The following is a 27,657-nucleotide window of genomic DNA, read 5'->3' as shown; positions in this document are numbered from 1 at the left end:
TTTGGCTCATGCAGGAATGTTTAGTAAAAGCTTTTCCCCAGATGATTTACTGAGTGATCTGCTAAGAAACTACAACACCCCATCGTTTCCACTCATTTGCTACAAACTCGTCTTGCTTTCACTCCACATCTACTTTCACGACAAAACAGCTAGTGCTACAGGTCACTGTATGCTTCAAACAAACTAGTTTGTATGACGTGTCATGCAAAAGAGCCTAAAGGCAGCTGTGTCTGAATAGCCACAGTGAAAGGCAGGGCAGAAAAGCCCCGTCACAGAGTGGAGTGAGAGAAAACGAACCATGCAAATGAGGGCGAGGGTGCACACGTTCAGACAGCCTCTGCTAGAAGGCATTCATGATGCTGCCTTCCACTGTACACTCCCAAGAGTGACGGAAGCGTCGTGTAAAGAATTAAGAAGAGAACTTGCAAGAAAAGTTGAAACCCTGTCTACACTCACAGCTGCACACACCTGGACAAACACTGTGGAAAGTGGAAGCAATTGTTGGTTTCGGAAAGCTTCAAAAATAGCAGCACAGAGCCGCCCCAATTACCCCGTCAGAGAGGGCGTCTGACCACCACGTTGAGGCCGTAAAGGAATAGTTTGACATTTTTGTGAAAGGTAAGCTTATTCGTTTAGTTTAACGCAGCAGAAAGACTGAGAAAAGGCACATAAGAGCATTTCAAAACATGCAGAAATGTTTCTGAGGGTATGTAATTAATATTTAACATTATTGTGCTGTAAATATTTTGATCATACTTCCCAGCCCAAAGGCTATGTTACATTATAAAGAAAAAAAAAAAGAAGTCATTGGCTGGGCTTCCCACAAGCGTCGCAGCACTGGGTTCATTCCATTCCCTTTAAAGCCTGAGGACAAATCTAATATCACATCTAATATTAGTGCGAATATGATTTGTGGTAACCAGGCCTCAGAGTGCTGTCTGGTCTATTCTGGGATTTGTAAGTAAATAGTTGGAGAAGCCAGCCAGGATTCCTGTTACAAAAACACTCAGAGATGATACTTGAGAGGACTTCAAGGCTTTTAAAGAGAGTCTCTGGCAGGAAATTCTGTTGTTTTTCCTCTTCGTAAAAAAAACGCAAAATGATTCAACACATTTGTTGTTCACCAAGAGGCAAATAAGAGCAGCTAAGACACCATGTTAGTTTCATTCCGCTGCATTTTCCTCACAATTATCAGAATTTTTTTTGCTCAAGCCAAAGCAATGCTTTACATTCCAGGAGTCCATTGATTTTATCTAACTGGATGATATTGTTGTCTCATGGAAGCCATGAATTCACAGGCAGACTGCAGCATGAGGCAGCTGATGTACAGCTGATTGTCCTGGCACTGACACATAATGACGCTGCACTGACACAGAGGAAAAAGAAACATTTCAATATTGAGGACACACACACACACACACACACACACACACACACACACACACGGACACGGACACGGACACACACGGACACTGAATCGCCACAAAATGACAAATGAGCAAAAGCCCAGCACCTCAGACGCTGCTGTCATTTATATGTAAATGAGCACACCGCTACTCCCCCCATGCAACCCTCTTTACTCAGAAACCAAAAGATGGAGCAAACTTCCAATCAGATCAGACAAGATGTCAGACGAGATGATTGGGAACGACGGGAAGCCAAACGATACGTGGCAGGACAGGACATGACGAGGTGAAATGAGCTAAGATGACGGGGTTTAAGAGGAGCGGACATTAGCTGCAAATGAGGTCTGTTTGTCACAACGCTAATGATTTCGTGTTCCCTGTTGTCTCCCCAAGGGCACTAACTTTGCTGCCATGCTCGTCAGGCAGTTTTCCCTATGAGGAGGACTTTGGTTAATGACTCACTGCTGCAATCCCTCCTTAACAAACTCACGTCTGTCACGCTTGATGACAACAAGATGACAGGCAGCTTCAACCTCGCCCTGAAAAACTGATGAGCAAGCTAAAACACATGGAGATTGACCAGTAAAGCTGCACACCGCCACTGACTTCCAGCGAAAATGTGACACTCTGAATTTATCTCTGCCACTCACTGTACTGGCAGGCACCAGGAGGAAATCTGCCCATATTACTGCAAAGTGCACTATTGCTTGAGTTATCCTGTCATTGTAATGGCCTCTGTGAGTCACCAGAGCATCAGCAGGCACAAAATACTGCCGACACACACACACACGCACGCACGCACGCACAGGTGCGCGCACACACAGGTTGTACACTGCATTTAGACACTAAGCACCTGTCAAGGGCAGGAGGAACACATCGTCTTCCTGTTTGTTTCTCCCTGCAGCAGTTGATGTCATTGACTTTACAGCATAGAAGTGCATGAGAGTGCTGTTTTCCTTGAGTGACGTGTATTTATGTGTATGTGTGTGTGTGTGTGTGTGTGTGTGTGTGTGTGTGTGTGTGTGCATTTTGTAAGCTCAGCAGTCTATGACTGACTTAACAAAAGGCTGCTGCATATAAATCCATTCCCACTCCGTCTGCCAGTGTAAGACGCATATATTTACATGGCTGTCCAAGGACAGAAATAAATAGGTATCTATCCATCTATTTGGAATTTTGTACTGATTGTAGAGGGGAAAAAAGAGTCAGTGTTCAGTTGGTACATTTCCAATTAATTAATTCCAATTACTTGGACTTCTGGTCAGAGCTCAGCACAGCAGCTGAACAGGCGTAAAAGATAAATTTGGTAAGAGCCAAGCATAGAATTCAACATACACGAGAATAAAGTTTCTAATGATAAATGTGTAATTAATTCATATTTACTTGACTTCACTGAGACATTACAGACCCATAAAATAAAGCTTAAGTTAAAACAATTCATCCAAACATGAATGCGTGTGCCTAATTTCATAGGAACCCTTCTAATAGTAGCTGAGACACTTCAGTCTGGACCAAAGCGGAGGACCAACTGACTGTCCGACCAACACTTCCACTGATGATTTACAATTCACTGATTCCAGCTTCCAGTGAGGACTTTCTGCTTTTCTTTGCATTTCAGGACAGTTGGTGACTGTTGGTCAGATAAAAAAAAGTAATTTCAGCTCTGAGAAACTGGGATGAACAGTTTTCACAAGCAACAGAATGATTAACGGTGATCTGATCATGAAAAATGACGGCTTGTTTGAAGCCTGGTGAGATGGACTGAAAGTGTGACTCTCACCATTAGACATACAACACTGTGATCTATTTTGTGCCTTTAGATTTAGTCTAATTTGAGGCTTCACAGGTTCAGATCTTTGAGCCTGCTTCCTGCGCGAGCCTGCTTCCTGTGGTACTCTGCTGCGGCGCACAACAAGCACAGTGGGTGAGGTGGGGAAATAAAGTAATTAAAAATAATGATGTCTGACGGAAAGCAGCTCACACCGACTACAAAATGCCGTCTGTCTTGTCACCAGATCGCCTCGTGTGTCACTGAGTGATGAGCACGGTGACGCACTGGGCGCTGAGCAGAATGCAGATGAGCAATATGTCCAGCAACTTAGAAAAACATGGACCTAAAATCTAATTTAAAATTCTACTCTGTGACCAAGATGCTGATTAATTGATGTTCATAACGCTGAGCCAACTCCTGGGCGGCTGTTGCCTTTGTGAACTACCCGAAAAAGTCGCCCATCACTGCATTTAAATTAGCACTCTGACATCACTGGCACCCCTCTGTATGGGGATTACTCCAACATGGTTCTGACAGAACTTCCACTATCTCAGTATGAGGATTTTTACCAGTTTATACATAATGCCAGGCAGTATCTGTTCAGTTTAAGTAGCAGTGACAGGGCGTGATAAGACACAGTCGATTTAAAAAACCTTATCTGGCCTATGAGCTGAATCCCATCTGCCTCCCTCCTCACACTGACAATAATTCTGCTTATTAGTCCCTCTGGAGGGATAAAGGGGACAAGGCGAGATTTTTAAAAAGGGAGGGAAATAGCAGGAAATAAAGACAGAAAAAAAACAGAGCGAGGGAGAGAGAGCCGAGTAAAGGAGGAGAGAGAAAAAAGCAAATAATGTACGAGGCTAGAAAAGGCTGACAACTGCAGGAATAAACAGGTGAAAATGTTTGTAAGAGCTTGAAGCATAAGAGCCGAAAGCAGCCGAGAGCAGTGAAATGTCTTCACTGAAAGCACGTGAAATTTTAATTTCAAGTTGAAGCTGTGTAGGAAGCTGAACTGTCCGTTTGTGTGTCAGCGCTGAAGGCAGTGGAACGAACGTTTGAAAAGTACTGAAAGCTCTTGGCCGAAGTGTGAAAAATGAAAGCATTTGAACTGTCATTTAAAGAGTAATACCCCTGTCACACCAGATAAAAAACCCACTAACACCCACTCATATCTGGCTTTTGTCCTCGGTGGGAAAGAGTACAATCAGCATTTATTTCCGGGTCAAATGACTCTGTTTTCACACCTCAAAGTGTCAGACATTGGTGCGTTAATAATGCCCGATATCAGACAGACCTGTCAACTCATTACACTCCATTTCCATCTCATCATCATTTCATAGAAGACATAAAAAAGTAACCACCATGATATTGTCACTGGCTTCCAAGCTGCTCTCTGCTGTTCCCTGTTTTCTGGTGCATTTGTAACATCAAACGTGACTCACCAGAAAAAAAAAAAAAAACAACAGAAAGGCAAAGTCATCTACCGGCAATGAGAAAAGAGTCAACCGCCTATTTTTAGCAGATTTAAAAAAAAAAAAAAACCCTGAATATACGCACAAATTTGGGGGTAAAAGCGGGAAAAGACATGAAAGCAGTTGAAATGTAGCATCTGACATCAGCTTAGACCGTTTAGAAGAAGTGCACTGTAAATAGTTGAAGCGTCACTTGCTGTGTGAGGGGTGACAGCAGTTGAAATGTCAGCGTGGGTATTTCAGCTGACGGTTGAAATAGCAAAAATGTGGTTGACGCGATGTGTTGATGTGTAGAGGCTGAAAGCAGTTGATATTCCCACTGAAGCGTCAGAGATGAAGCGCCTGCACTGTAAACAGTTAAAGTGTCAGTAAGTTCAAGAGGCAGGAAAGAAGAGCAGGCTGAGCGAGAGAGAGGACAGGAGACAACGGAGACACGTGGGGGACGGCAGGGAAAAGAGGACAACTTGAAGAAGAAGAGATAGGAGGCAGAGAAGTGTGGATGGAAGATGAAGAAGAAAGAGCAGGTGGGGGGGGGGGGGGGGGGGGGGGCGCTGGTGAGCAGCCAGATCTCCCACTGAGACCCACTGGTCAGATCGGGCAGACAGATAAATGACCCGTCACCATCACAATGCTCCATCTTCTCCTCCATCCCTCTATCCCTCCATCTCTCTGCCCACAGAACACCTCCACCCCCGCCTTATCCCGACAGGTCATCTATCAGCCGGCAGACTCCGCCCACCCACATGCACACACACACCAAACGAAGCCACGCTGCACCTGGCAGATGTGAGAGCAGCTCGAGTACCTTCTGTTTGGTAGCTCCTGTTTCAACTTCCCTCTCTCTTCGTTTTGTTGCCCCCACTCCTCTCCCTACGCTCCCCTCTCCTCCGCTCTTATTCTCCACTCCACTTCCCTCTCCTCCCCTCCCTGCTCTTACCACCTGCTCTCCATTTCCCTCATCCTGGTCACCTTATGCATCTTAGCTTTGTAAAGGTCAGGGTGCAGCCACAGAGCGAACGATCACTCCAAAGGCATTGATTAGTGCTTGATTGCTTGCTTCATTAGTGTTTTGCAGTCTTTGACGGTGCAGTTCGTATAGCTCGGTGGTTCATGGTGTCACAAGATAAAAAGGGGTTAACGAGATGTTTATGTTTTCACTTTTTTTCTAATCTTTGCTCTTTTATTTTGAAATACTACAGAGTTTTGCCTCTTTAAGGCTCCCCTGTGACCAGGGGTGGCAAGCAGAGGTTGCTTCATTTCAATTGGACACAAACCATAAAACCACTGCGCTGCTTGTAAAATCATCTGATGGACAAACAATCAATAAACAAACAGCTTCTGCTTCTATCTGAGATGCTGACCCTGATACCACATCCAGTCAGCACAGGGATTCAGCCAACCTGTCCACTGTGGGATAGAAGAGGACACATGAGGTGACACCACGTGTGAAAAGACAGACACACACAGACACAGACACACACACACACACACACACACACTACCAAAGCTCTCTCAGGTGCGCTGCATCATGAGTATTTCTGCTGGAAGTTGAGAGAACTTCAACCGCTACTACGACACGAAGAGGCGACAAACTAGCACAAAGTACCGCTGGCTATAAAAGGTTTTTCTCGGCGTGAAATTTAAACTCATTAAGTCTGTCAAAAGTCCCACCTGGACTTAAGATACTTTCTCAGCGGAAAACATTCTGCTCGCCGACCTACAACCACACAGCAGCCCCGCTCCGAGAGCTGAGGTCAGCTCATCCGGTGTAAACACTCACCGAACAGAGACTCAACTCCTCTCCAAACGACACTTCTCTCGACGAGGTAAGGAGAACCGAGGCCTCTCCTCTTCTCCGTTGATGACAGCAGCGTTATTCCGGCGCTGTTACATGTGTTTCTCCAGCTGGAGCGACGGTTTCTTTGTTGCAGTAAACAGCAGCTCGATACATCCAGTGAGACAGTGTCCCGATGCTGAGTGTCCGTTTACTTCGCAAAACCAGCGCTGATTGGTCGCTTCCACCACAACACAGCATTCGGCTCTGGCGCTATTGGCCTGGCTCGGGTGATGCGTTCAGGGACCACTCGTGATCTCAGTTTCCCGTTGTAACGCTCCTTAGAGGTGCACAAAAATAACACAACTACTACCAATACTGCTACTACTGTTACAGCTACTACGGCTGTTTCTACTATTACGACTGATAATACTACTCCAGCAACTACCACTATTAACAAGGACAGCAATATTTTAAAAACTCCATCTGATTTGGAGGCGAGCTAATATACGTGCCAGTGTTTCTAATCTATTTGGGTTGAACTTCAGAAGATATATCCTCATTCTGTTTTATCATTTTACCCGTGTTTGTCTTTCAAGAAAAGTAATATATTGCATGTCTGCAGTCATATTCTGACAGTATGTCAACTGCTATGTTGTCAAATTTTGTCATCCATTTGATCATACTATATCTGAATTGTTGACACTGGATTTCCAGCTCTGACATATCACAGACGCTTCCACTGCTTTCATTCCTTATTCTTCAACAGAGAGTTTATCTGCTTTTGGTTTAGTGATGGTCTGAAAACTGTTTGGGACAAGTCAATTTATCAGTCATGCTTTTTCAATTTCAGCTCCTTTCAATGCTTGAGCTTCGTCAAAATCTTCAACTCTTTTGGCACTGTCACTTGACTGACTTGACTGACACTTAAGAGGACACTTCAACTTTACTCAGTGCGTAGACTGAAACTTCCTTCAAAAATCCCATTTTAACTACCATAATCAACTTCTGTCGGTAACTGTATTTCAGCTGCCACTTTAACTACTACATCATTCAGTATTTCAATAATTTCATATGGCACTTGTTCAAATCTTAGTGAAGATTTTTTTCATTTATACAAAAATACTACATATATGTGTGTGTATATATATATATCAGTGTGGTTTGATCACAGTCATATTTGTCATTTTAAAGATTACCATTCATACCCAAAAAGCTGCTTTCAATGTGTTCTACTTTGTTTTACCACTATTCTTTTTTATTCTCAGCAAAAAGCAAATTTCACAGTTGTTGCCAACCCTAAAATTCCGACAGCACCTCAATGTATCATTACTCCCTTGCCGTGTTGCCCTGTTCCTGTGGACATCCCAGATATTGCTTTGTAGCTGAATCCTTATCACTAAGCAAATCAGTGAGCTGTTAAGTTGAGGTCAATCAGATACATAACCGCAAGATCAATGCATGTGAAATTCAGGCTGTTCTGTTTGAGTGAAGCAGAGGAGGGCTGGGGCTGATTGACTCACATCGAGTTGTAACAGAGGCGGTGTGCGCGCTGTGCTGTTTGTACTGAACAGCTGCATTACAAAATCAATACAAACTAATGTCTTATGGTCATTTTTAAGTCACAGCCACGGCATGTATGATGATGAATTATTTCAATTTCCATCTACTCACATCCATTGATTATTTCTACACGTGCATTAGAGGGAACTAAATAGAAATCGATGCCTTTATTGGCCTCCAATGTTTGACCATGAAAATGCTCCTTCAGACATGTGCAAGGTGTGACTGTGTGTGTGTGTGTGTGTGTGTGTGTGTGTGTGTGTGTGTGTGTGTTCCGGACAGAAATAACGATCCTACCTTTTGACACCGTGTCGTTTGATAAATTGCAATTTAGAGAGATGAAAAGCGAAATCAGCGAATTCGGTAAATTGAACTTGTGCACTGGTCAATTCGATTAGGAGATATTTGGCTCCTCCTGGCGGTGCTAGTTGGTAAATACAAACAGTTGGTGGACTTCACATTCTTACTCTATTTGTACTCTTAAACATTGGTAACACCGATGCACATTTATGTAGTTCTGTCATCACCTGTGACTTAGAAAATGGAAACTGGAGTTGCACCATCATGCTTTACATCTCAAACTGCAAACACCTGCACAACAATGTACACACATAAAAAACACACAAATGAAGAAAAAAAGCTGATAAAATTTCTGTTGCAAGTACATTTTTATTTACTTTTGTGTTTTAAAAAAACAAACAGAAAAATGCATCCATGATTGAGCTGTCAAAAACCAATGTTCCAGGTTTCATTCGACCCTGCTTGAGGCTGCATCCTGTCCAAGCATACAGGTTAAAGATGCATACAGACACTGAAATGAGAGGTAAAAACTTCAGTCAAATGTTTGTCCAGTCATCTGTTCATGTCACATTTTTTGGTAATTTGACCTCAAGTATTACTGCAATGGAGCCAAAGACATAAAAGCTATTAGTGTTTTTCAGGAAAACGTGGACATTTAAAATGAGTCAGCAATTTTTTTCAAGCACTGACGGCATCTATAGGCTAGCAACATGTCAGAGGAGACAGAAGATCAATAACTATTACAAGGTACGATACAGGCTTCAGTTTGCCCCTGAAATGATTCTGCAACAAGGGGGGGGGGATGAGAGCGTTCAAGAACAACATCACGAGTGAACGCAGCAGATTTTCTACAACTGCTGAAATGAGCAATACTTTCAAACATGGAAACTGTGCAGACCTTATCATTTCCATATGGAGAAGTGTGCAGTGAGACCACAGCGGCTGGGTCAGAGGGGCTGTGGAGGGGGACGGAGGGCTTTTCTCTGCTCAACGGAAGTTTTAAATGTCACGTAAAAGGACATTCTGATGATAATCAATACAAGAGTATTCAAAGGGAAAATTGCTAAAAGTGCTTGGATACAATTTGAAAAACGTGTGCCAAATTTTCCCAAAAGCTTTATGCGAGATGAACTTTTTGAACAGATTGTTTAAAGGGGTACATTTACTGTGTTTACAAACCTCCTCATATCTTAACAAATTCTGGTTCTCTTAAATTCAGCTTTGAACAGCCCCGTCTCGCTGCGGTCGTCTATGTTGTAAAAAGATGATTCCAGTTCTTGAACTCTCACATTGAAAAAATCCCATCTTGATAATCAAAACATGTTTTGCTTGGAGGACCAAAGATAATCTGACAGACAGTAAGGTACAATGTAAACATTACCAATGACGGAAACATCCAAACTTTACAGAACGGAACACTTTTTATGAACGCGGTCAAACGACAAAGCAAAGCTGCAGCACAAACACTTACGTGGAAGAGTTTGTGCTGCAGCGTTTGTCATCTTCCACACAAGCACAGATGTCTGCATGACAGCGATATACAAATACAAAAGAACTCGGACAACTTATACTGTAAGAAAAATCAGCCTAGCAATATCAATATTCATGTCAACAGTCAAAACAAGGTTAAATTGCACATGCAAACTACAGCATAATCATACACGAGCCTCAAAGAAAAACAAGAAAATGATATGCATATACAGTATCTATATTATATACACACATCTGGACATCCTTCACAACTACTGAGAACTCTAAACTGTACAATATATCTGCTATAAGAACAGTTGCGCAAAATACCATTTGGTTATACAGTAATACTTTTTTTGTTTTTTTTACAATGTACAAGTTTAAACTGTCCACACAATAAAATGCAAAGCACAAGCCCCAAAAGGCCACAAAAGTGCATGTTTATCAGGTCAGTTGGAAGCCACTAGAAGAAAGGACTGGCACGAGAGTGCGAACGAAAGCTGCCAGTATCGAACAGGAGCTTTCCCACACTCCCAACCACAGTGTCTTGCAAGATTAATAGTTAGTGGAGGGAAATCTGGAGTAAAAATTAATTATACATGCAAGCACACATGACTGCAGATGCACCAACGCAAACACACACACACACACACACACACACACACACACACACACACACACACACACACACATCCTTGAATATAGTTAGATCATCACAGCAAGAGTGGACAACATGTTAGACTCTCTCACACACACACACACACAGACACACACACACACACACACACACACACACACACACAAGTTATGAGGTGATGATGAAACTCCATCAACATTCTCCCACTCCAACATTTCCCCACACCGTCACATTATATTCAAGTAGTGGCACTCTAAGGGCAGATACTTCGTCTTGGTACCTTCTGGACAATCGCACACTTCACATCTGAAAAAGGACACATTGGTCTCGTGTTTTCACACAAGATCTTCACGTCCTGAGCAGTGACTGCGTGCAGGCAGAAGCTGGCCTTGTATACCCATCTTATTTCAGCTTCAACAAAGAGAAACTGTCAACGCTGAAGGCCAACTTCAGCCACAGCACTGTCACCACCAGGCACTGGGTTAGAGGAATAAAACAACCCGCAACCCACTCTTTATAAACACAGGCAGGTTCCAGGCCACCGAAAGCTCATCACTGTGTTCTCTTGTGTTCGGCCAGTTCGCTCCCTGCGCTGTATGAACTGGGTGGGGGGTTGACTGCAGCGTTGGGAGGGGAATGCTTGGAGCCACACGTTGTGTAGTGCAAAGAGTGGAGATGACTTGTGAGCGGACTGATGTCTTTGTTTTAAATGCTAACTGCCTCCTGACATTAACCGCCAGTCATCTAATCGTGAAGGAGCCTCACAGCACCGAAGCAAGCGCAGACAAAAGCTGCCTTTCCACCAAGCGGCTCAGCTCAGCTCAGCTACACATTACGACGCTTATTTTAGTATCTTTCTCAAACAGAGCTGGTCTCCATGCTGTGCTAAACAACCCCATACTGAGAAGAAAGAACGCAAAACATCCGGTGTCCTCCGTTGTGTCGTTTGTAAGAGTAGTGTGGCTCAGTGTGTAATGTGTGTGCGCAGCGAGTGTGTGGTTGAGCTGCAGAAAAGGTGAATGAAGGTGAATGGGAGCAGAACAGAGCACAGTAAAGGTTACAGCCTGTCAGTCAAGCTTCATGAGACTGAGAAAAGTCTCATCTGTTGTGGTTTAGGTGCATGTCGGTATGACTCTCGAAGGTACTGTACTGAAAGTGTTTGGTGGAAACGCGACAAAGTAGAGAGTAGAGAGCAAGAAGAGATTCTTGGATTATTCAAATCATCTACATTTAGTTATGATGTTTTCTGTCAAATTCAGTTGCCTCCAAGCATTCCCCTTTCACAATATCTGTCTGAGAGTGAAAAATGCTGTTTTTCACTCTTCACTCAGAGAGGTCGCACACTAAAACCCTTTCTGTTAAGGCCACTGAGTTGTGCTGAAAATCTTTTCCTTCATTGGTACACTTTGTTAAACAGGTGCTAAACTCTTTCTGTGTCTCTCCTGCCAGCGCCTCCTTCCTTATCCCCATATTACCTCATGTGTGAACTCTAGCGCCCTCTATCTGTCCCAGCAGTCTGATACAGGGAACTGGAGGTGATGATGCTGATATGGTAACAATGGGCCTTCCTCCTTCCTTTTTCCTTCCTCTTTCATCCATTTGTCCTCTTCTGGTCCACTCGAGCATGTTCTTTTTTTTCCTTTGGTCTTCATTTTGACATTTTGTCCTTACTCTTTCTTGCCAAAGGGCCTCCCTCTCAGTCATCTGCTCCCTCTTCAAGCAGCAGGGAGACGTGCCTGGTGCGCTAACGGCCGAGCAGGTAGACCACCACTTCATAGGTGCACATCATGATGGCTGTGTTGGGGATCTGTCTGACGAGGTGGGTGGTGAGGCCGCGGTACAGTGCCCGGTATCCCTCCTCCCTTGGTACCGTCAGCAGAGTTTGGAAGAAAGAGCGATACTTGCTGCCTTCCTCTCGTAGCCGTGTGCGGATCACCTCTGCAATTTGAGAGCAGAGGAAGAAAACTGTGTTAAACAGACAAAAATAAACTACTGGACGATCTTGTTTGCCTCTGAGTGTTGCCTAGTGCTCTCCCATAAACTTCCTATTGTAAGCTATCTTTTGATCCATCTTTTGGTAGACCATCTGTCCATCAGCCTGCCTAATCCTCACCTTCTGTAAATAAGATACTCGAGATTCTGACTTTGTCCCAGATTGACTTCAGACAGTCCAAACAGAAGGCATCTGAACTGTTGCATTCAGCTGTGGGCTGTGCGTGGGTGGAGAATGATGATATGAGTGATATTTATAGCACAAGTGGATGATATTTTCCAATAAGGAACAGTGAGTCACCGCCTCACTCCAAATGTCCTGATGCTTCCTCTTCGTAAAACTAATTCTTGTTTCTACATTTATGTTTGTGTACAAATTAAACAGGATCCACTGTGCTATGTGAAGAGCTGTAAAGGTGCAGGTAGGTTCCCCCTGTTTCCTGTCTTTATCCTAAGCTAAGCTGATCGCCTCGGCGGCATCCTGCTGCCACGAACACTCGTTAGAGCACTTGTGGGAGACTAAAAGAAATCCCCAACAAATTCACTATTTACTCCTGTTTGCAACATTTGTTAAAAAATGACAGCGGCCAACTGTTTTCCTAAATGATCATCATCCTCATCATCTGAACGTGAGGCAGAAGGTTACCGTGAGGGTAGGCGATGGAGGTGGCACAGGTCTTGGAGGTGGCTGCTGCGAGCATCATGCCCACAAAGTCTGAGGCGTCTCTGACAGACTCCTCCTCTTCGTCCATGCTGGCGTGGGCCTTGGACTGCAGGAGTTTGCGTTTGATGCTCTCGTAGATGACAAAATGGATAACAGTCTCAGAGATGCCAGCGTACGAGGCCGACATGCCCCTGTAGAAACCTCGCAGGCCATCCATCTGGTACACCCGCCGCACGCACTCAAATGCATTCATTCGCCGCTCGCCCCGGTTTCTGTAATCATATAGACATTCATTTAAATCCGATAACGATGTCATTTCGTTGCCATGATCATTATAGGAACACGAATGAGTCATACAGCCCATTCCACCTCTAGACTTTAAGGTTTAAGCTCCTCACCTGGTTTCCAGCTGCAGACGGGTCTTGATCAGCCAGATGGGATTGGTGGCTGTGATGGCGGTGAACCCTGGGAAATTCAGAGGAGGTCAGAGGTTCAGACAGATGCAGAGACATCTGGAAGGACACAATCTAATCAACTATGTTAAATACTCTATACTGTACAAGGACAGTGAGAAAGCACTTGACTAAACAGAATCAGAGAATGACTCTATAGATGGTTCGAGACCATGACTGTGCTAAAATCATCCTTCTTGAAAAATCAGTGAGTTCCAAACAGAAACACGTGCTCGTCCATATTCACATACTGACCCTCTACATGTGAATGTTACACAGGTACAGGTAAGCTTTCTACCTGAGGTATCTCTGCTAACAGCGGTGCATGAAGGCAGCAGCTGTGAGTGCTTCTTTTTTTGATGCGTCTTCTTAAAAAATTCTATCTAACTGCAAAAACACCGGGAAGTGAGGACACAGTAAATTCATTGTAGGCCTTTAACTGTCACAGATTATGATTATACTGATTTATTTTTAGCTTATCTGAATGAGGTTAGAGAGTTTTTCTACATCATTACACTTTCACTGTGCTTTGTAATACACATATTGGCCTTTCTGCAAGCAAATCTGTCATTCCACAACCTCAAGTCACCACAGAGTGGGTTTGATTCTTAGTTTTCACATTGCTCTAAATTTTCTTTCATTGTTAGTTCAGCAATATGAATGCGCACCCTTGATTAGTACATTAATGAGCGTCTTCATGCTTATTATGTGACATTTAACAAACCAGTGGCTAACTACTTAGACACTAGCGACAGGCCGTCAGCCTGATACTAGCACAACAGCACAGAGACACAAAATGGTATCTGGAGGAGATTATTCAATTATTCATCAGGGCTAAAGTGGAAAGTCTATGACGTGAAATTTAGTGCAGCCTTTACTTGCTCATAGTGGTGGGCATCCTTATTCTATATCCATCTGCCGTCACCGCTGATCTTAATGTTTGTTTAGTTTGAAACTCCTGTCAGTCAGCAACGGGTCCATGAAAGTGCATTCAAAATGCACTTGTCTGCACAGAATATATATATAAAGTAGATGTGAGCGTGTGCCTGTTTTGAGTTATTTACAGAGGATGATTCTTTGAACAGATGTGTTTTTGTTAAGTATGAACACTAGGGTGACATACAGTAATATAAAGTTTGATGTGTACACTGTAAAGCTAATTAATGAGCACTCTGTATCACGATGTAATGACACAAAGTCCCTCTAAAAGCTTCTGATACAGCTGATGTGACATAGAGAAATAAAACATGACCATTTGCAGAAAACAGCTACGACAAGAGCGAGTCTATAAAGAGACCTGAGTCACATCTAGCGTATCGCTGCACCACAGCCCTACGTTAAGGCAACTGCGTGAAGAAGACAGGATGACACAGGTCTGTTGAAGAGAAGAAGGAAAAGAGGAAGAAGAAAAAAGAGGGAAGTAGAAGGAAGTAGCGTCTATGGCGTGTACTCACGAGGGAGGGGCAAAGCTCCTCCAGCTCCTCCCCGCTGCAGCTAGTAGCCTGCAGATATGGGGGGCTCAGATGGCGGGGGTCTCCCACCCAATCACGCAGGGGTGAAAGCTTTACAGTAAAGCCCTAAAATAGACACAGGCTTTTCTGTACCACAGTCACACACAAGCAGCAGTCACATCCACCCCCAACCCCACCCCCACCAACCACCCACCCCCACCCACTGGTACTGTACAGGTAGCTGGAGAAGGGATGGGAGGTGAAGGACTGACCTCCCCCCATCTTTCCCCAAACTCTAATCCCAACTCTAAGCCCCATCCACTTTATTTTTTTTATTATATGGTTAAGTATTATTATTTTTTACTTTACAATTTATCTCCCGCTTTACTTCTTTTACTGACTGAAACAAAGAAAAGGTTGACTGAATAAAAACCAACCCAATCCAGAAGTCCAGCTCCATCTCACCAGAGTGAGGCAGAGTACAGATACAAAGGCAGAAGATAAAATTGAAGATGTATTCTTCAGAGTCATTGTGCCATTATCAGTTTATAATCTACAGATCAGAAAAAGAACAAAATCAAATGCGATGAGCTAAAGAGAGGCAGGTGGAAATGCTAACCTTGTCGTTGTGTGTAACAGACTCTGCGCTGTGGACGATGGCGATGAACAGAGTGAGGAGACCACTTTAGGAGTGTGTGATGACAAAAGGACGAAGCCATAGATCACAGTGAGGTGAATCAATGAGGTGGAACAATGAATGACATTCTGCCAGCAGCAAATGCTGTGTAGACCCAACCAGGTTCAGGCAAATTTTAATTTATGTCCTCACATGTGGAGAAAAATGTGTCTCCTGAGAGGCAGCATGTTTCTAGACAAACAGATCAAATGACTCCTGGAGGAGTTATTAGACAAGTCCTCCTCCATATCATACAGAAGCACGCTGGAAATGGCAACCTCAGTGGAAAATTACTGTTTCTTTAAACAGATTTCCAGTTACTGTGTGTTCAGTGTAAATATTTATTGTAATCTTCATAATGGTACACAGTAGAAGTGAGAGGCCTGTTCTATGTTGCTGCCATATGACAATTTAAAGTATGTAAGTATGTAAAGTAAAGTGAGTAAGTATGTCTGCACATACACATTTGCCCTACATTCAGAGAAGGCAAACATTAACTGCTACAAGGGAAAATACGTTGAAGTGAAGTAATGGGACTCCTCGTACTCCTTTGCTACCTTCTGTAGCAGTGACCCCTTTGCAGTTCGTGCACAGACGGCCACATTTCACAGCAGGGAGGCCATTAAAGGCAATGACTCCACAAAACTCCAAGCTATCCATACCCAGGCATCAGTGGAAATTCAGCTGTTAAGGTTTTCTTTAACTGCTGTCTCAGTGCTGACAAACCTGAATGCTATACGTGCATAAGAAAACCAGAGACATACGTTTATGTCGGTCCAGTAACACTGTAGCACGTACAACTACACAGATATTTCCTTTATTTCATGCAAGGTGTTATAGATAAACAAATGCAACTGCCGCGCTGATGAAGCATGTGCAACATGAAGAAAAAAACACTATTCTCTGAGCTTAATGACCAAAAACACTGACTTTTTATATGTTACTGTACAGCAGCCCACTGTATTTTATTAGTCATTCTTTATTCATGTGCAATTCAAAATCTGCTGAGAAATGTAGTTTTAAATTTAATTCTTCAAAAGGCAACATTTTATACGCTTTTGTACATTTACAGTTGATTTTTTTTTTTTATTGTCTATTTGTTCTTTTTCTACCTCTCCTTTTTATTATTGCTGTTGTAACAAGTGAATTTGCCCGACGTGGGATCAATAGTCTTATCTTATCTTGTGCTAATGTTTGCGCAATTTCAGCAGTCACATGTCTGTGCCTTCACTGCGTCTTGTCCACATTCACGTATTGATTTGTGCGTTTTAAACAGGTGCCAGCATTGCTGGGGTTAAATGCTCGAGGCAGACTCTGTCCAGGAGTTTCAACTCATTTAAAAGAAGAAGTCAAAATAGTGCCAGCTTTTTGGATGATGGACTGATGCTGATTCTCCTTGAAAAGAAATGACTGTGGCACTAATGGTATTGATGGATGATGACAAAAGACAAAATGGAGCACATCCATTAAAACCTCCTGCAGCAGTGACAAGGTTAGCATTTCTTTAGTGCTGACAACATAAAATCCACAGAAGTATGTGTCATTTCTTTACCTTTACTATATTTATGAAACAAGACAACAGGCTAAGGGGAAGGAGATGTGTCAAGACTAAGCAGTAACAAAACCTTATATTAAAAACCTAAAACTACAAACCAGCAGCAAACACATTGCCATACGCAATGGTAATATCATTACAATGAATAACCATTATGAACTTTCTAATATTCATAAAAATCACCATGGTTTTCATCATACCATTGTAAAGAAATGGGGTGCTACCTGACGTGTCCGCCCGAGTGCCAGGGGCCCCGGTTGACCTTTCGGGGCCGTGCTCTCTCCTCTATACACACAGAGCAAAGAAGGGGGCCCAGACCACACTGTTTAAGTAACAACTGGGATGTTAAACCATTTACAGAGTCCTCTGTAGAGGCCTCAAAATCAAAGGATGAAAAGAGGAAAAAAGGGCGAGGAGGGAAAAAATAATAATGGAGGACAGGGGGGGACAAAGGGGCTAGAAGAGGAGGAAAGCACAACCTAAACTTTGAGGACCATGTGATTTTCTTCTTTTTGTCGTGGTGTAAATGTCAGTAGCGGCCAAAATGACCTGGGTGCTGTGTCTCATTAGGGTTTTGGTTTTAGTGCAGCAAAGTCTGAGACTGCTGATATAAAGATTTGTCTCCTCAACTATATGTGGGCTAGCAAGGCCACCATGAAGAGACACGATGCTGTTTGATCTGGACAGACGGGTGTATTTTCAGAAAGAAGCTGTTGCAGTAAAGATATGCACCTGACTGTGTGACTGGCATGGCTCCAACTTTCTTAACCATTTCTCCTAAGTGTCAGATGGAGATTAACTCGTTACTTTGATTGCATTGGATCATACAGTGTTTACACCACTGATGAATGAATCTTGCATTGTTTGGTTTCCCAATAAACAAAGTGAGGCTGTTTTCATCACAATCGAGGTCATGGTCAGTTTGATCCTGAGAGTCTCAAATTGTGCTTTCTGATAAACCCCCTACTGTATATATTTAATATTTCTATACATGAAACAGCTTATTAGTTAGCTTTAGCATGCTTTAGGTATTCACAAGCTTTTAAATTTGTGAAGATCCCACCATCCCACACATGTATATGGAAAAGAGGGGGGGGGGGTAAGGGGGGAAGAAAATGAAGTGAAACTCTGGGATAGTTCAAACTGTGACAAAAATGATGAGGAAAAATGAAATCTATCTGATTAAGACAAACTGAATCATGTTTTTTTTGTTTATATAAATATAAAACCCATCAGTGATTTACACTTCCCAGGCAGACTGACAGACAGACAGACAAACAGGCAGATAAAACACTCAGCGACACACAGCGACAAACAGACAGAAGGGGGGGGGGGGAGAAGGAGCCTTCATTACCTGCCATCCCAGCTGACACCATGTGCACCTGGGTAGAGTCTGGCTCCAGCACCCCATTCAGCTTCTCCTTGGCTGTTGAATAGGCCGCAAAGTAGATCGCCCTGTGGCAAAGACAGAGACAGAGATTAGTACAAGAAATGAAAAACACTGCTTAACACTGCTGGCTAGTCAACTCATTAACTTCAACTACAAGAGCACCAACTGGAGTCACACGTTGAGTAGACTAAAAACACAAATTGCACCATTTCTATAAAGAATAGCCTTAAGTTAACTGCATTAAATAGAACAACATTATTTCAATGAGCTGAAATAACCACTGTACACAAGGGCATGCAGAGCTAAACCGAGCTTATAAGTAAAGCAAGCCACTGAAAGAAGGTTATCTGTGCCCGTCTGCGTTCGCCTCTCAGTCTCAAAGCACGCTTTAGTAGCAGATTTATCTCCCATGATTGTCGCTGCTCCTCACTAAATAAAAATCACAGGATTTAGTCAACATATCTGCTGAGTGGAATTAAACCCGGCGACCTCCCTGCCCTGCCCTCGTTCTGAATCGAGAGCACGCATGCACAACATAATCATGCTGCACTGCAGATGAGGGATGAATTATGTGAGTGGGTCTGAAAGGCTCTGTGCATTCCTCATACGTAATGAGCGATGCTGCCGGTGCAAGCTGTTCTGTGTGCGCGTGTTACGTATATGTGTGTTGCTAATGAGCACCAGCAGCACGCGCAGTGGACCGCGCACTCATTAGCATCAGAAGAATTTTTTTTTTTTTTTAGCTTTCCAGTGTCAGAGTGCCGTTTCCTCATTATAACAGGAGAGAATACCTCTGCAGCCCAGCAACCCAGACCCCCGCTTGTAGATAAATAGAGTAATACATCTGTTTTTTCATTGAATTATATTGCATCAGAAGCTTAAACTTTATCTAAATTAAGACTGTGATGAAATGAAGTTTAAATGTTTATTGCCATAAATTTTAAAATCTGGAGTCTCCCACTGTATCTATAACAAACTGTGCAGACGTTGGTTGTTGGTGTTGACCAATAACCCACAGTGATTTGGCTGCTGTTTTTACAGTATCTTCCAGATGAAACACTTAAGATTTCACTGCAGATGAGGGCTGAACTGATGAATTTGGCTGCTCTGAATAATGAATGAAGATTTTACAGTGCTGCTTTATTGAAAGGAGTTTTAACCAGTAACTCGACGTTTCTGTGTATACTGACATTTCATTTAGGTTTTCCTAGTCTAGTCCTCAAAAGATGTGCAAATTGGTGTCTGTCAGAGTCGATGTGTGTGCGTCTTGTTTGCCTGCTACAACGCTGGCAAACGGCATGAACATGTCCAAATGTCAAAAATTTCTTGTAAATTCGATTCAAGATGTTGACATTTCCACAGATACCAAAACCAGCATGAGTGAAAACGAATCCAAATAAAATCATTTTAGAAACGTGCCCTGAAGTTTCAATCTGAGGTGGCACTGAAGCCATAAAAACTGCTTACCTAAATCTAAATTTGCTACACCTGTGCTTAAAAACAATTTCAATGGGGAATATTCGGCTTCAAGTGGTTCATAAAGCTGCACAATACACAGCAGGAGAGCTCACATGCAGTCAGTGAGTTCATCAGGCTCACTTCTTATGTAATATCTTCCTATAGCACAGTTTGCTATAGCTGTCTCACACACATACAAACACACATGGGCACCCCACAGAGAGTCTGGACCAGACAGAGCGAGGCAGCACAGACAGTGAAAGACTAAGGAAAGGACGACTCGGGCAGAGAGACAGAGACCACAGCGAACCAACTGGAAGAGGATAACAATGGACATGTGACGCAGCAGTAGCTAGGGAGAACTTGACAGGTTAGGGGGGGCGATGAGACACAAACAACTGTCTCAGTACAGGAACTCCACTGTGATGCTACACCACCACAACAACAGTCACATGACGAGGGTGCCACAGCTGGCTGGTTCCAGCTGTTGCTGCTGTTTCATTCAGACTTTGATTGGCTGAGTTCAGGCTGTTATGCAACCCAGAGCAGCCAAGCTACAAAAGAGGGAACCTGCTCATTTCCTGTCGGATCTGAGGCACAGATTTCCACTGCATTTCTGTGAGTTTAACTCCATTCGTTTCTGTGTTTCTGGCCTGCTATTATTACTGCCAACATAAGCTCTGAATGAGCTGCAAGCTTGGAGAAAAAAAAAAGCCAAGAAGATATGCAAATATGTTCCTCAGCAAAAATATGTGCCCACATTAGATGCATCATGTGAAGCAAATGACGCAGACTGTCTTTACTCTGTGATAACAGGTCATGCTAGTGCAGATAATAGTGGTTCATACCGAACGTTTATTATAAACATCAAAGGTTGCGGTGACCTACTCTGCTGTTGTGGTTTTCAGATATTTGGCAAGGAGGAGAAGCCGTGCAACACACACTTAATACGGCAGATAATGCTGCACATACCTGGAAGGTGCTACACCCACAAGGTTGGGTCCCAGTCCTCTGAAGAGTGAACGGGGTCCCTCTCGCTCGAGAATTAACCTGCAGAGATATTTCAGTTCATGTTCTCTTGGTTAGTTCATCATCATACAGAGCAAGCATACATTGATTTAACATCCATGTGCTATGTTTGCTATAAATGTGTATCACTGGGCGAATAATAATACGACTGGCTGGAGAACAGTTCTCCATTTCAAAATCCCATGCTAACAGAGCTAGAGCTAATACTTAAACACTGACGTTTGTGGGACACCAAGGGACACAGAAAAGAAACTGCAGAGGTCAAACCGTAGAGACTTCATTTCAATTGGCACAACATTTCTGTTTGTAGCTAAATTTATATCCAGTGCGGGTGCCATATGCACATGGACCAGTAAATTATACTTTTTGGGCAACCTGCCAGGACCTGACACTCGATACACCCTGACATTATATACAGGGTCATTATCAACATACTGGAACAACCAAAATAAATGAAATGACAGATGTCCCTGATTTGGTGGTGTGTACGGTGGTGTTATCCTGGCAGCTAACGTGTTTATTTCTTGGTTTTCACCTGAGTTCAAAGGTTGCTCGTCGGTCTCATTCAGAATGAGCATGTGTTATAGTTCACCATTCACTGCATGTTTCCACATAAACTGTGACGCAAAGTACATCCAAAGAAAAGCATCAAGTCGTCCTGGAGAGAAATAAGGGGCCCAAAAGATACAAAATGGTCCTTTGGGGTACATTAGATTCTTATGATAGTGGCTGGACTTGAACTGCCCTGATAACTGAAAACAAGACACAGCCCTGATGTTTCCTGAAGCAGCTATGTAGCTGGATTTTGTTCAGCTTGTGGCTTTGAGGGCTGTGCCTCTCACGGCCTGTGAGACTTTGCCAACTCATAGCTAAATACTTCAAATCAAAAATTACTGACAGTATAAAACATCTCCTCATGAATGTAAAGTAACTGCCTAAACTTACAGAACACACACCGGGCTGCGAGTGACAGTGGAAATCAGTAGTCAACGAGCTCTGCAGTGAAATGGAGGAATGCCTGCACCTCACTGCATGCTGACCCACTTTGACTCGTGTGGGTTTTTTCCCTTCCTTGCCATATCGCTCTTCCCTCCTCAGCTCTGCTCTCCTCTGGATCATGTCATAGTGGTGTACAGTTTCTGCCAGTGGCTGTTTACCTCAAGGTCAACGCAAGAAGTTGGTTTATGTCAGCAGGAGATCAAGGCTGAGCCCAAAATAATGCCCTGATCAAGTGCAATTGAAGAGGGCTTTACTACAATGTAATAGAATAAAACTCTGAGGAAAGCTTTGTTAATGCAGGCACGGTGACAAAGAAAACATTCCAAGTTATTGCGACAGCCAGTTAGAGCGAATCTGCTTTCCAGCCAAACAAATGTAATAAGAAAGATTCAGGTTAACCATTTTGATGAGAAATAAGAATTTCTATTGAACTGCGCAAGTTCACGACGAGCATTTTGCCAATATATCCTGGCAAATCTGAATTTCATGTACATATATATTCATATATTATATACATATATATATCAATATTATTCCCCGAGATGTGAAGTTAAACACGAGAGGTCTTTCCCAGTATTCCTAATAATTAATGCAATGGCAATGGAAAATTCCACACACAGCAGCTTGTGCATTATGCAACATGTTTAACACTGTGACATGCTCTGTGACAGTCATGGAAGCAGGTTGCCAGAGAGCAAGAGCAGAGATCTGTAGTGTGTGTCGAATATTTACTTTAACACTGTTAATCCCTCACTTACAGTTAGGTTAACTGTGAGTGTCCAGCCACAGCGGCTTTCAGCAGGCTCCACATAAACACCAAACCAATGCTGGATTCCCCCACATTCTCACTTCCCATCTCTCTGGTAATTCCTGTCTAATGAGAAGGGGAATCATATACAACACCATGTTGCAAAATAGGAACAATTCATGGTGTATTTCTCACACTGTCTTCCCTGTAGTTGTTTTGAGAAAGTACCAAAAACAGCCACAGAGCTTTGAGGTCAAGATGAGGCTTAAAATGAGGTTGAACTTTTTATCTGCTGCACTGTTCAAGTGTCTTGGTTGTAGATTCTGCTGCTGTCCAACAGCTAAACAAGTAAGACGAATGAGTAAGTGAAGAACTGAATTCACCTTCACTGCACGCTGACCTGCTCGACATTGGTTCAGCGTGCACACCAAAAGGCTTGAGCAACAGGATAAAAGCACATCGAGACTCTGCAATCTGATGAATCTGCTATCAAGGTGAATTTGTTGTTACGCTTTAACACAATGTTACTTTTTTCCCTTTTTGTGATGTAGCTTTCGGTCTCCCAGAGCACCCATTACAGTGATGCAGGACCAATTTCATTATTACTGTGTGAGTCACTTTAGAGTCCCATAGACTAAGTCTGTGTCTTTTCATCATTAACAGTCAACAGACCAGTTCACCAACTGACATGGACATTTGCTGTGATAACAAACACAGACGGGGTGTGTGTGTGTGTGCGTGTGTGTGCGTGTGTGTGCGTGTGTGTGCGTGTGTGTGTCACCACTCTGACACGCTGATTTCAAAACTTCAGTTTCATTTGAACTTCTCAGACCTTGATGACACATTTTCAACTTTGCCTCTGTTTATGCTGTAGATTTGCACTTTGCCAAAACATTGTATATATTCAGGCTACCTTACATCTACTGCACCAGCCCATGAATTGACCATGCCCACACCTCCATAATTCACACACAAACAGTGTGGATATGATGGTATGAACGTACACTGTTCATTTCACATAGCTAGAATCAGGCTGACATAACTATTCTACACTCAATTCCAGTGGTTAATTAAAGTTAAACTAAGGTTCCTTTTTGAGGACATTCTTAATTAAGTAAGTTCGCAGAATCAACATTTAGCAGCGTTCTCCTTACTTGAGACAGTGCAGAGGCCCTGGTGGAGCGACACGAGCCACGCCACTGGCTCCGTTGACGGTGCTGAGCTGGACTTCAGAGATGTAGAGAGTGATGGAGGAGGACTGCAGTCTGGTCTTCACAACCTCAAGAGGACAAGTCAAAATAGCACCCACTGTGCCACCACATCTAGAAGGAAGCAGGGAAGCGGTTGAGGATGAAAGGGTGCAGAAACAAAGGGGGTGGTGGAAAAAAGGGACAGAAAGGGGAAAGACATGATGAGAAAAACACATTTAATGCTCTACTTTAGCATTAACACTGGTCAAAAGACAGAAGGGGCAGATTAAAATAATGATGTACAAGAAAACCTGAATATCACATGTCATATATGCAGTTGTTATGTGGAGCTACACAAATAAAGTTTATTGTTATCATTGCATAGTGCTTGTATGGTGTTTTGGTTTTCTAGGTTGATTTTTGCCCTTTATTTTATTATTTATTTTATGTTAAGTGTCCTTCTGCATCTTAAAAAGCGTCCTATAAATACAGTGTATTATTATCATTATTATAGTTATAGTTGGTTCAAGTCACGTGTATATTTCGCCCATTTCCTCTGCTTTCCTTTTAAAACCATCCTCTAATACTGATCTCCTCGAACGCTGGTAACCCAATCTGTTATTCCTCTTAGCTCTAAAAATTGTCAAGGAGCAGGCGCACATGACCCGGTATTGTGATATACAAGATACTGCCATGTGCAAGCTGCCAGCTAAGAGTGTATGAGTGGTTTCTTCATGCAGTTCAGTGGAGGGTGGCCACGGCTCAGTGTAGCTGCTTGTTGCTGACTTCTGTCATCTGAGAGGGCTAAAATGAGGTGTCGTGAAAATTACACTGTTGTTTTGCTGGCTCACTGAGCTCGTACACACACCATAAATAAAAACGTGACTGCTCACAAATGAAGCAAAGAAACTTGCTTCTGTGACTTTGACCTCTTCTCTAACTGAAGCCATCATCATGCAAACAAACTAAACACCCTTGTTATTGAATAACAAAAAACAGATAAATATCACTGTATTATCTGGGTCGCTGACACCATATAATTTAGTGTTTTATTTCCATAAGCCAAAGACTACAAGATGTCAACTCAAAAACAATGTTCTGTCCATGTGCCCCACATACACATTTGTTGATCCTCGCTGCTGTCATCAAAGGCTTGGTACTTTCCATAATAGGACTTGTATAGACAGAGCTTCACAGTCAAACCACCACAAAGCTGGAAAGTGCTTTTTCACTATTGCAGTGACAAACCATATGAACGCTCTGTAAGTTAGGTTAAGTGAATACTTGCTGTATCTCCACAGCAGTGTATTCTGACGCCCTGGCTATTGGCAGTAAATTCCTCTAGCTGCAGTCTCTTTTGAGTAGCACCAGCTATATTTACCTTTCAAAAGACCGACCCACATTCATGCTCACAGGCAGCGGTGACCTTTGGTCTACTTTCAGGGCTACGCTGTCTGCAGCATGGGTGGCTGTGAGAGGAAGCACTGTGCTGAGGCCTCCAGCTCATGTTTTTGGGGAGAGACAAATCTGATTTTGCTTACTCAAGATAATGCAATGTGTCCTGTGTTGGTTTCAGATGTTAAATCCCTGACAAGAGAGATAACAGAAGGGTTGTGGTGTGATAAGATTACCATATTTAAATATCACTGGTTTGGTGCAGAGATGAAAGTAGAGGCGACAGACGCAAAGAAACTGGAGACAATGGATTAAGAACAAGACAGACATACTGTGTCAATAAAGTGCTAACTTGTATGTCTGCATTTACATTTTCTTTGATGAACAAGTTGTCAGGCCTGTCTACAGAATTGTGAATGAGAGCGGCCGTTCACCTACTGTCATGGCTGCCAGTTTAGCCTGAAGTAGTGGCCTCATTTAGTGTTTTACAAAAGACCTTCAGAGCAGCAGCAGAACATTTATATTTTACCAGTATTTTACACCCTAAAATGACCTTACATCTACAGTTTGGAAATTTATGCAATAAGCAAAAGTCTTCAGGTGCTACTTTTTGGGAGCATGTTTTATCGAGGAGATGTTTGCAGGGCATCGCTCATCTGCTGTATCTGGGGGTCTTTGCCATGAAAACGGTCTTAAATTAGCAGTTGTTGTTATCCGTCAACAAAGAAAGAAAAGATACAGAAATACATTCCACTGTGGGCTACGCATACAAAGACCTGTCACTGACTCTTCGCTTCTCTCAGCTAATTAACCTGTCAGGTACTTAAAATGCAGAATCTCTGGAGAAAGTGAGAAGCACTGCTGCTGCTGCGGAACTTCATTAAGTTATCGAGAGTGAGCAGCGGCGAGCCCGGAAATACACTGAATTTGCCTTCGAAATAAAAGTATAAATTCTCGCTACCCCAATAGAAAAAGTCGGTATTTACAGGCACATAAGGTAAAAAAAAAATAACATAAAGCTCTTAGTAGTATCGAAACTACATTTAAGCTCAAACGCGGCCTATGTCACGTTTGGGTTAATATTTTACAGCACAAATGGGCATATTTTGAACTGTTGGCAGGAAGTTTGAACTGATGCTTTAGACACTGGTGTGATTGACATGCCGTGCACACAGCTGCCCGGGTTGTAGTACATGCACGCGCTGCGTAGAAAAACGACCCTTGTTAGCTAGCTAGAAATACAGGACGACAAGTCATACTTCAGTGCTGAGACTGTCCATTCAAAAACAAACCAAGATGAAATTCGCTGTCTGACTTACCCTCCGGCGAACAAATGAACCAGCGTGTCCCTTTGGCTCATTATTTAGCATGCTCTGCCAAGCAGCGCACCTCGGGGCTGCGGCAGAGGGTCGAACACGGGCTTGGGTTTCGTTTCTTGCCGTTGCTTTCTTCACCTAAGAGGATGCGCACGTAGATCGGGCAAACGACGTCGATGATGAACCAGCTGCGGGGCGAGTCTCCGGTGATTCAGACTGCAGTGGGCCGACAAACCTCCTGTCTGTCGCTCTGACTCTGCTCAGGTTCCCCTCTCACACAGATAGCGTCTTATCTTCGGCTAAACCACCCGAGAGCTGTGAGCTCATCAGGCTACCCACTGGCAATACAATATCTCAGCTCTAACACACGGTTTTATGCCACAATCCACGGGTTTGTCTCAGTTTTCTCCTCTGCTTTCATCGTTGCAGCGAGAGGGAAGGAGGCAGAGCTCATAGTATTTACTGTACAATCATAGGCTGGGAAACAGACGCCGCTATTGGTCAACCTGGCGCGTGACGTCACAAAATCGCCGCCCTGATCATGCACTGTTCACATGCTCAGCGTTGAATGAATCAGACCCGCAGTATGTTTGGGTGCTAACTGGAACCCCAGAAGCCAAAGATGACCACCTTAAATATATGGAGAGAGAGAGAGAGAGAGAGAGAGAGAGAGAGAGAGAGAGTAATCCTTTTGATATTTCTACGTGTACTAAGCCATTGTGGGTAATTTTTGCATAATTTTGCATATCAATGGGCAGAGCTCTGTAATAGCAGTACTGGATTTTTCCATGCTATGAAGTAGCCTTCCTTTATATAACCAGATAATAAAATAACTGGACTAACCATATCCAGTTGCGTAATCTATAAAGAATTCACCATGACAAGACAATATCCTTATCATCCACGACTGATATGAACACACATAAAGCTGAAGAAATCAACTTCA

At 43.1% G+C, this 27,657-nt stretch overlaps 2 protein-coding genes across 2 annotated transcripts in view; both read right to left on the bottom strand.

The window, feature by feature from the left end:
• LOC143329853 (SPRY domain-containing SOCS box protein 4-like) overlaps positions 1–6,635 on the bottom strand; it is a 75,847-nt gene extending 69,212 nt beyond the window's left edge. Inside the window, exon 1 of the mRNA XM_076745966.1 lies at positions 6,433–6,635. The gene's annotated coding sequence lies outside the window, so the exon portion shown is untranslated. The remainder of the gene's footprint in view (positions 1–6,432) is intronic.
• A 2,006-nt stretch (positions 6,636–8,641) lies between these two features.
• LOC143329014 (solute carrier family 25 member 36-A-like) lies at positions 8,642–27,165 on the bottom strand. The gene is made up of 7 exons (XM_076744620.1): positions 26,715–27,165; positions 23,965–24,132; positions 21,007–21,084; positions 18,541–18,641; positions 13,451–13,517; positions 13,035–13,324; positions 8,642–12,334 (listed from the first exon to the last, which is right to left on the bottom strand). The coding sequence occupies exons 1-7, from the start codon at positions 26,753–26,755 to the stop codon at positions 12,141–12,143; spliced, it is 939 nt and encodes a 312-aa protein (XP_076600735.1). The 5' UTR covers positions 26,756–27,165; the 3' UTR covers positions 8,642–12,140.
• Positions 27,166–27,657: the final 492 nt, after the last annotated feature.

This window comes from Chaetodon auriga, chromosome 12 (assembly GCF_051107435.1).
Source record: "Chaetodon auriga isolate fChaAug3 chromosome 12, fChaAug3.hap1, whole genome shotgun sequence".
Lineage (NCBI taxonomy): Eukaryota > Metazoa > Chordata > Actinopteri > Chaetodontiformes > Chaetodontidae > Chaetodon > Chaetodon auriga.
Note: the sequence above shows the minus strand (reverse complement) of the source record. Positions and strands in the feature narration are given on the sequence as shown.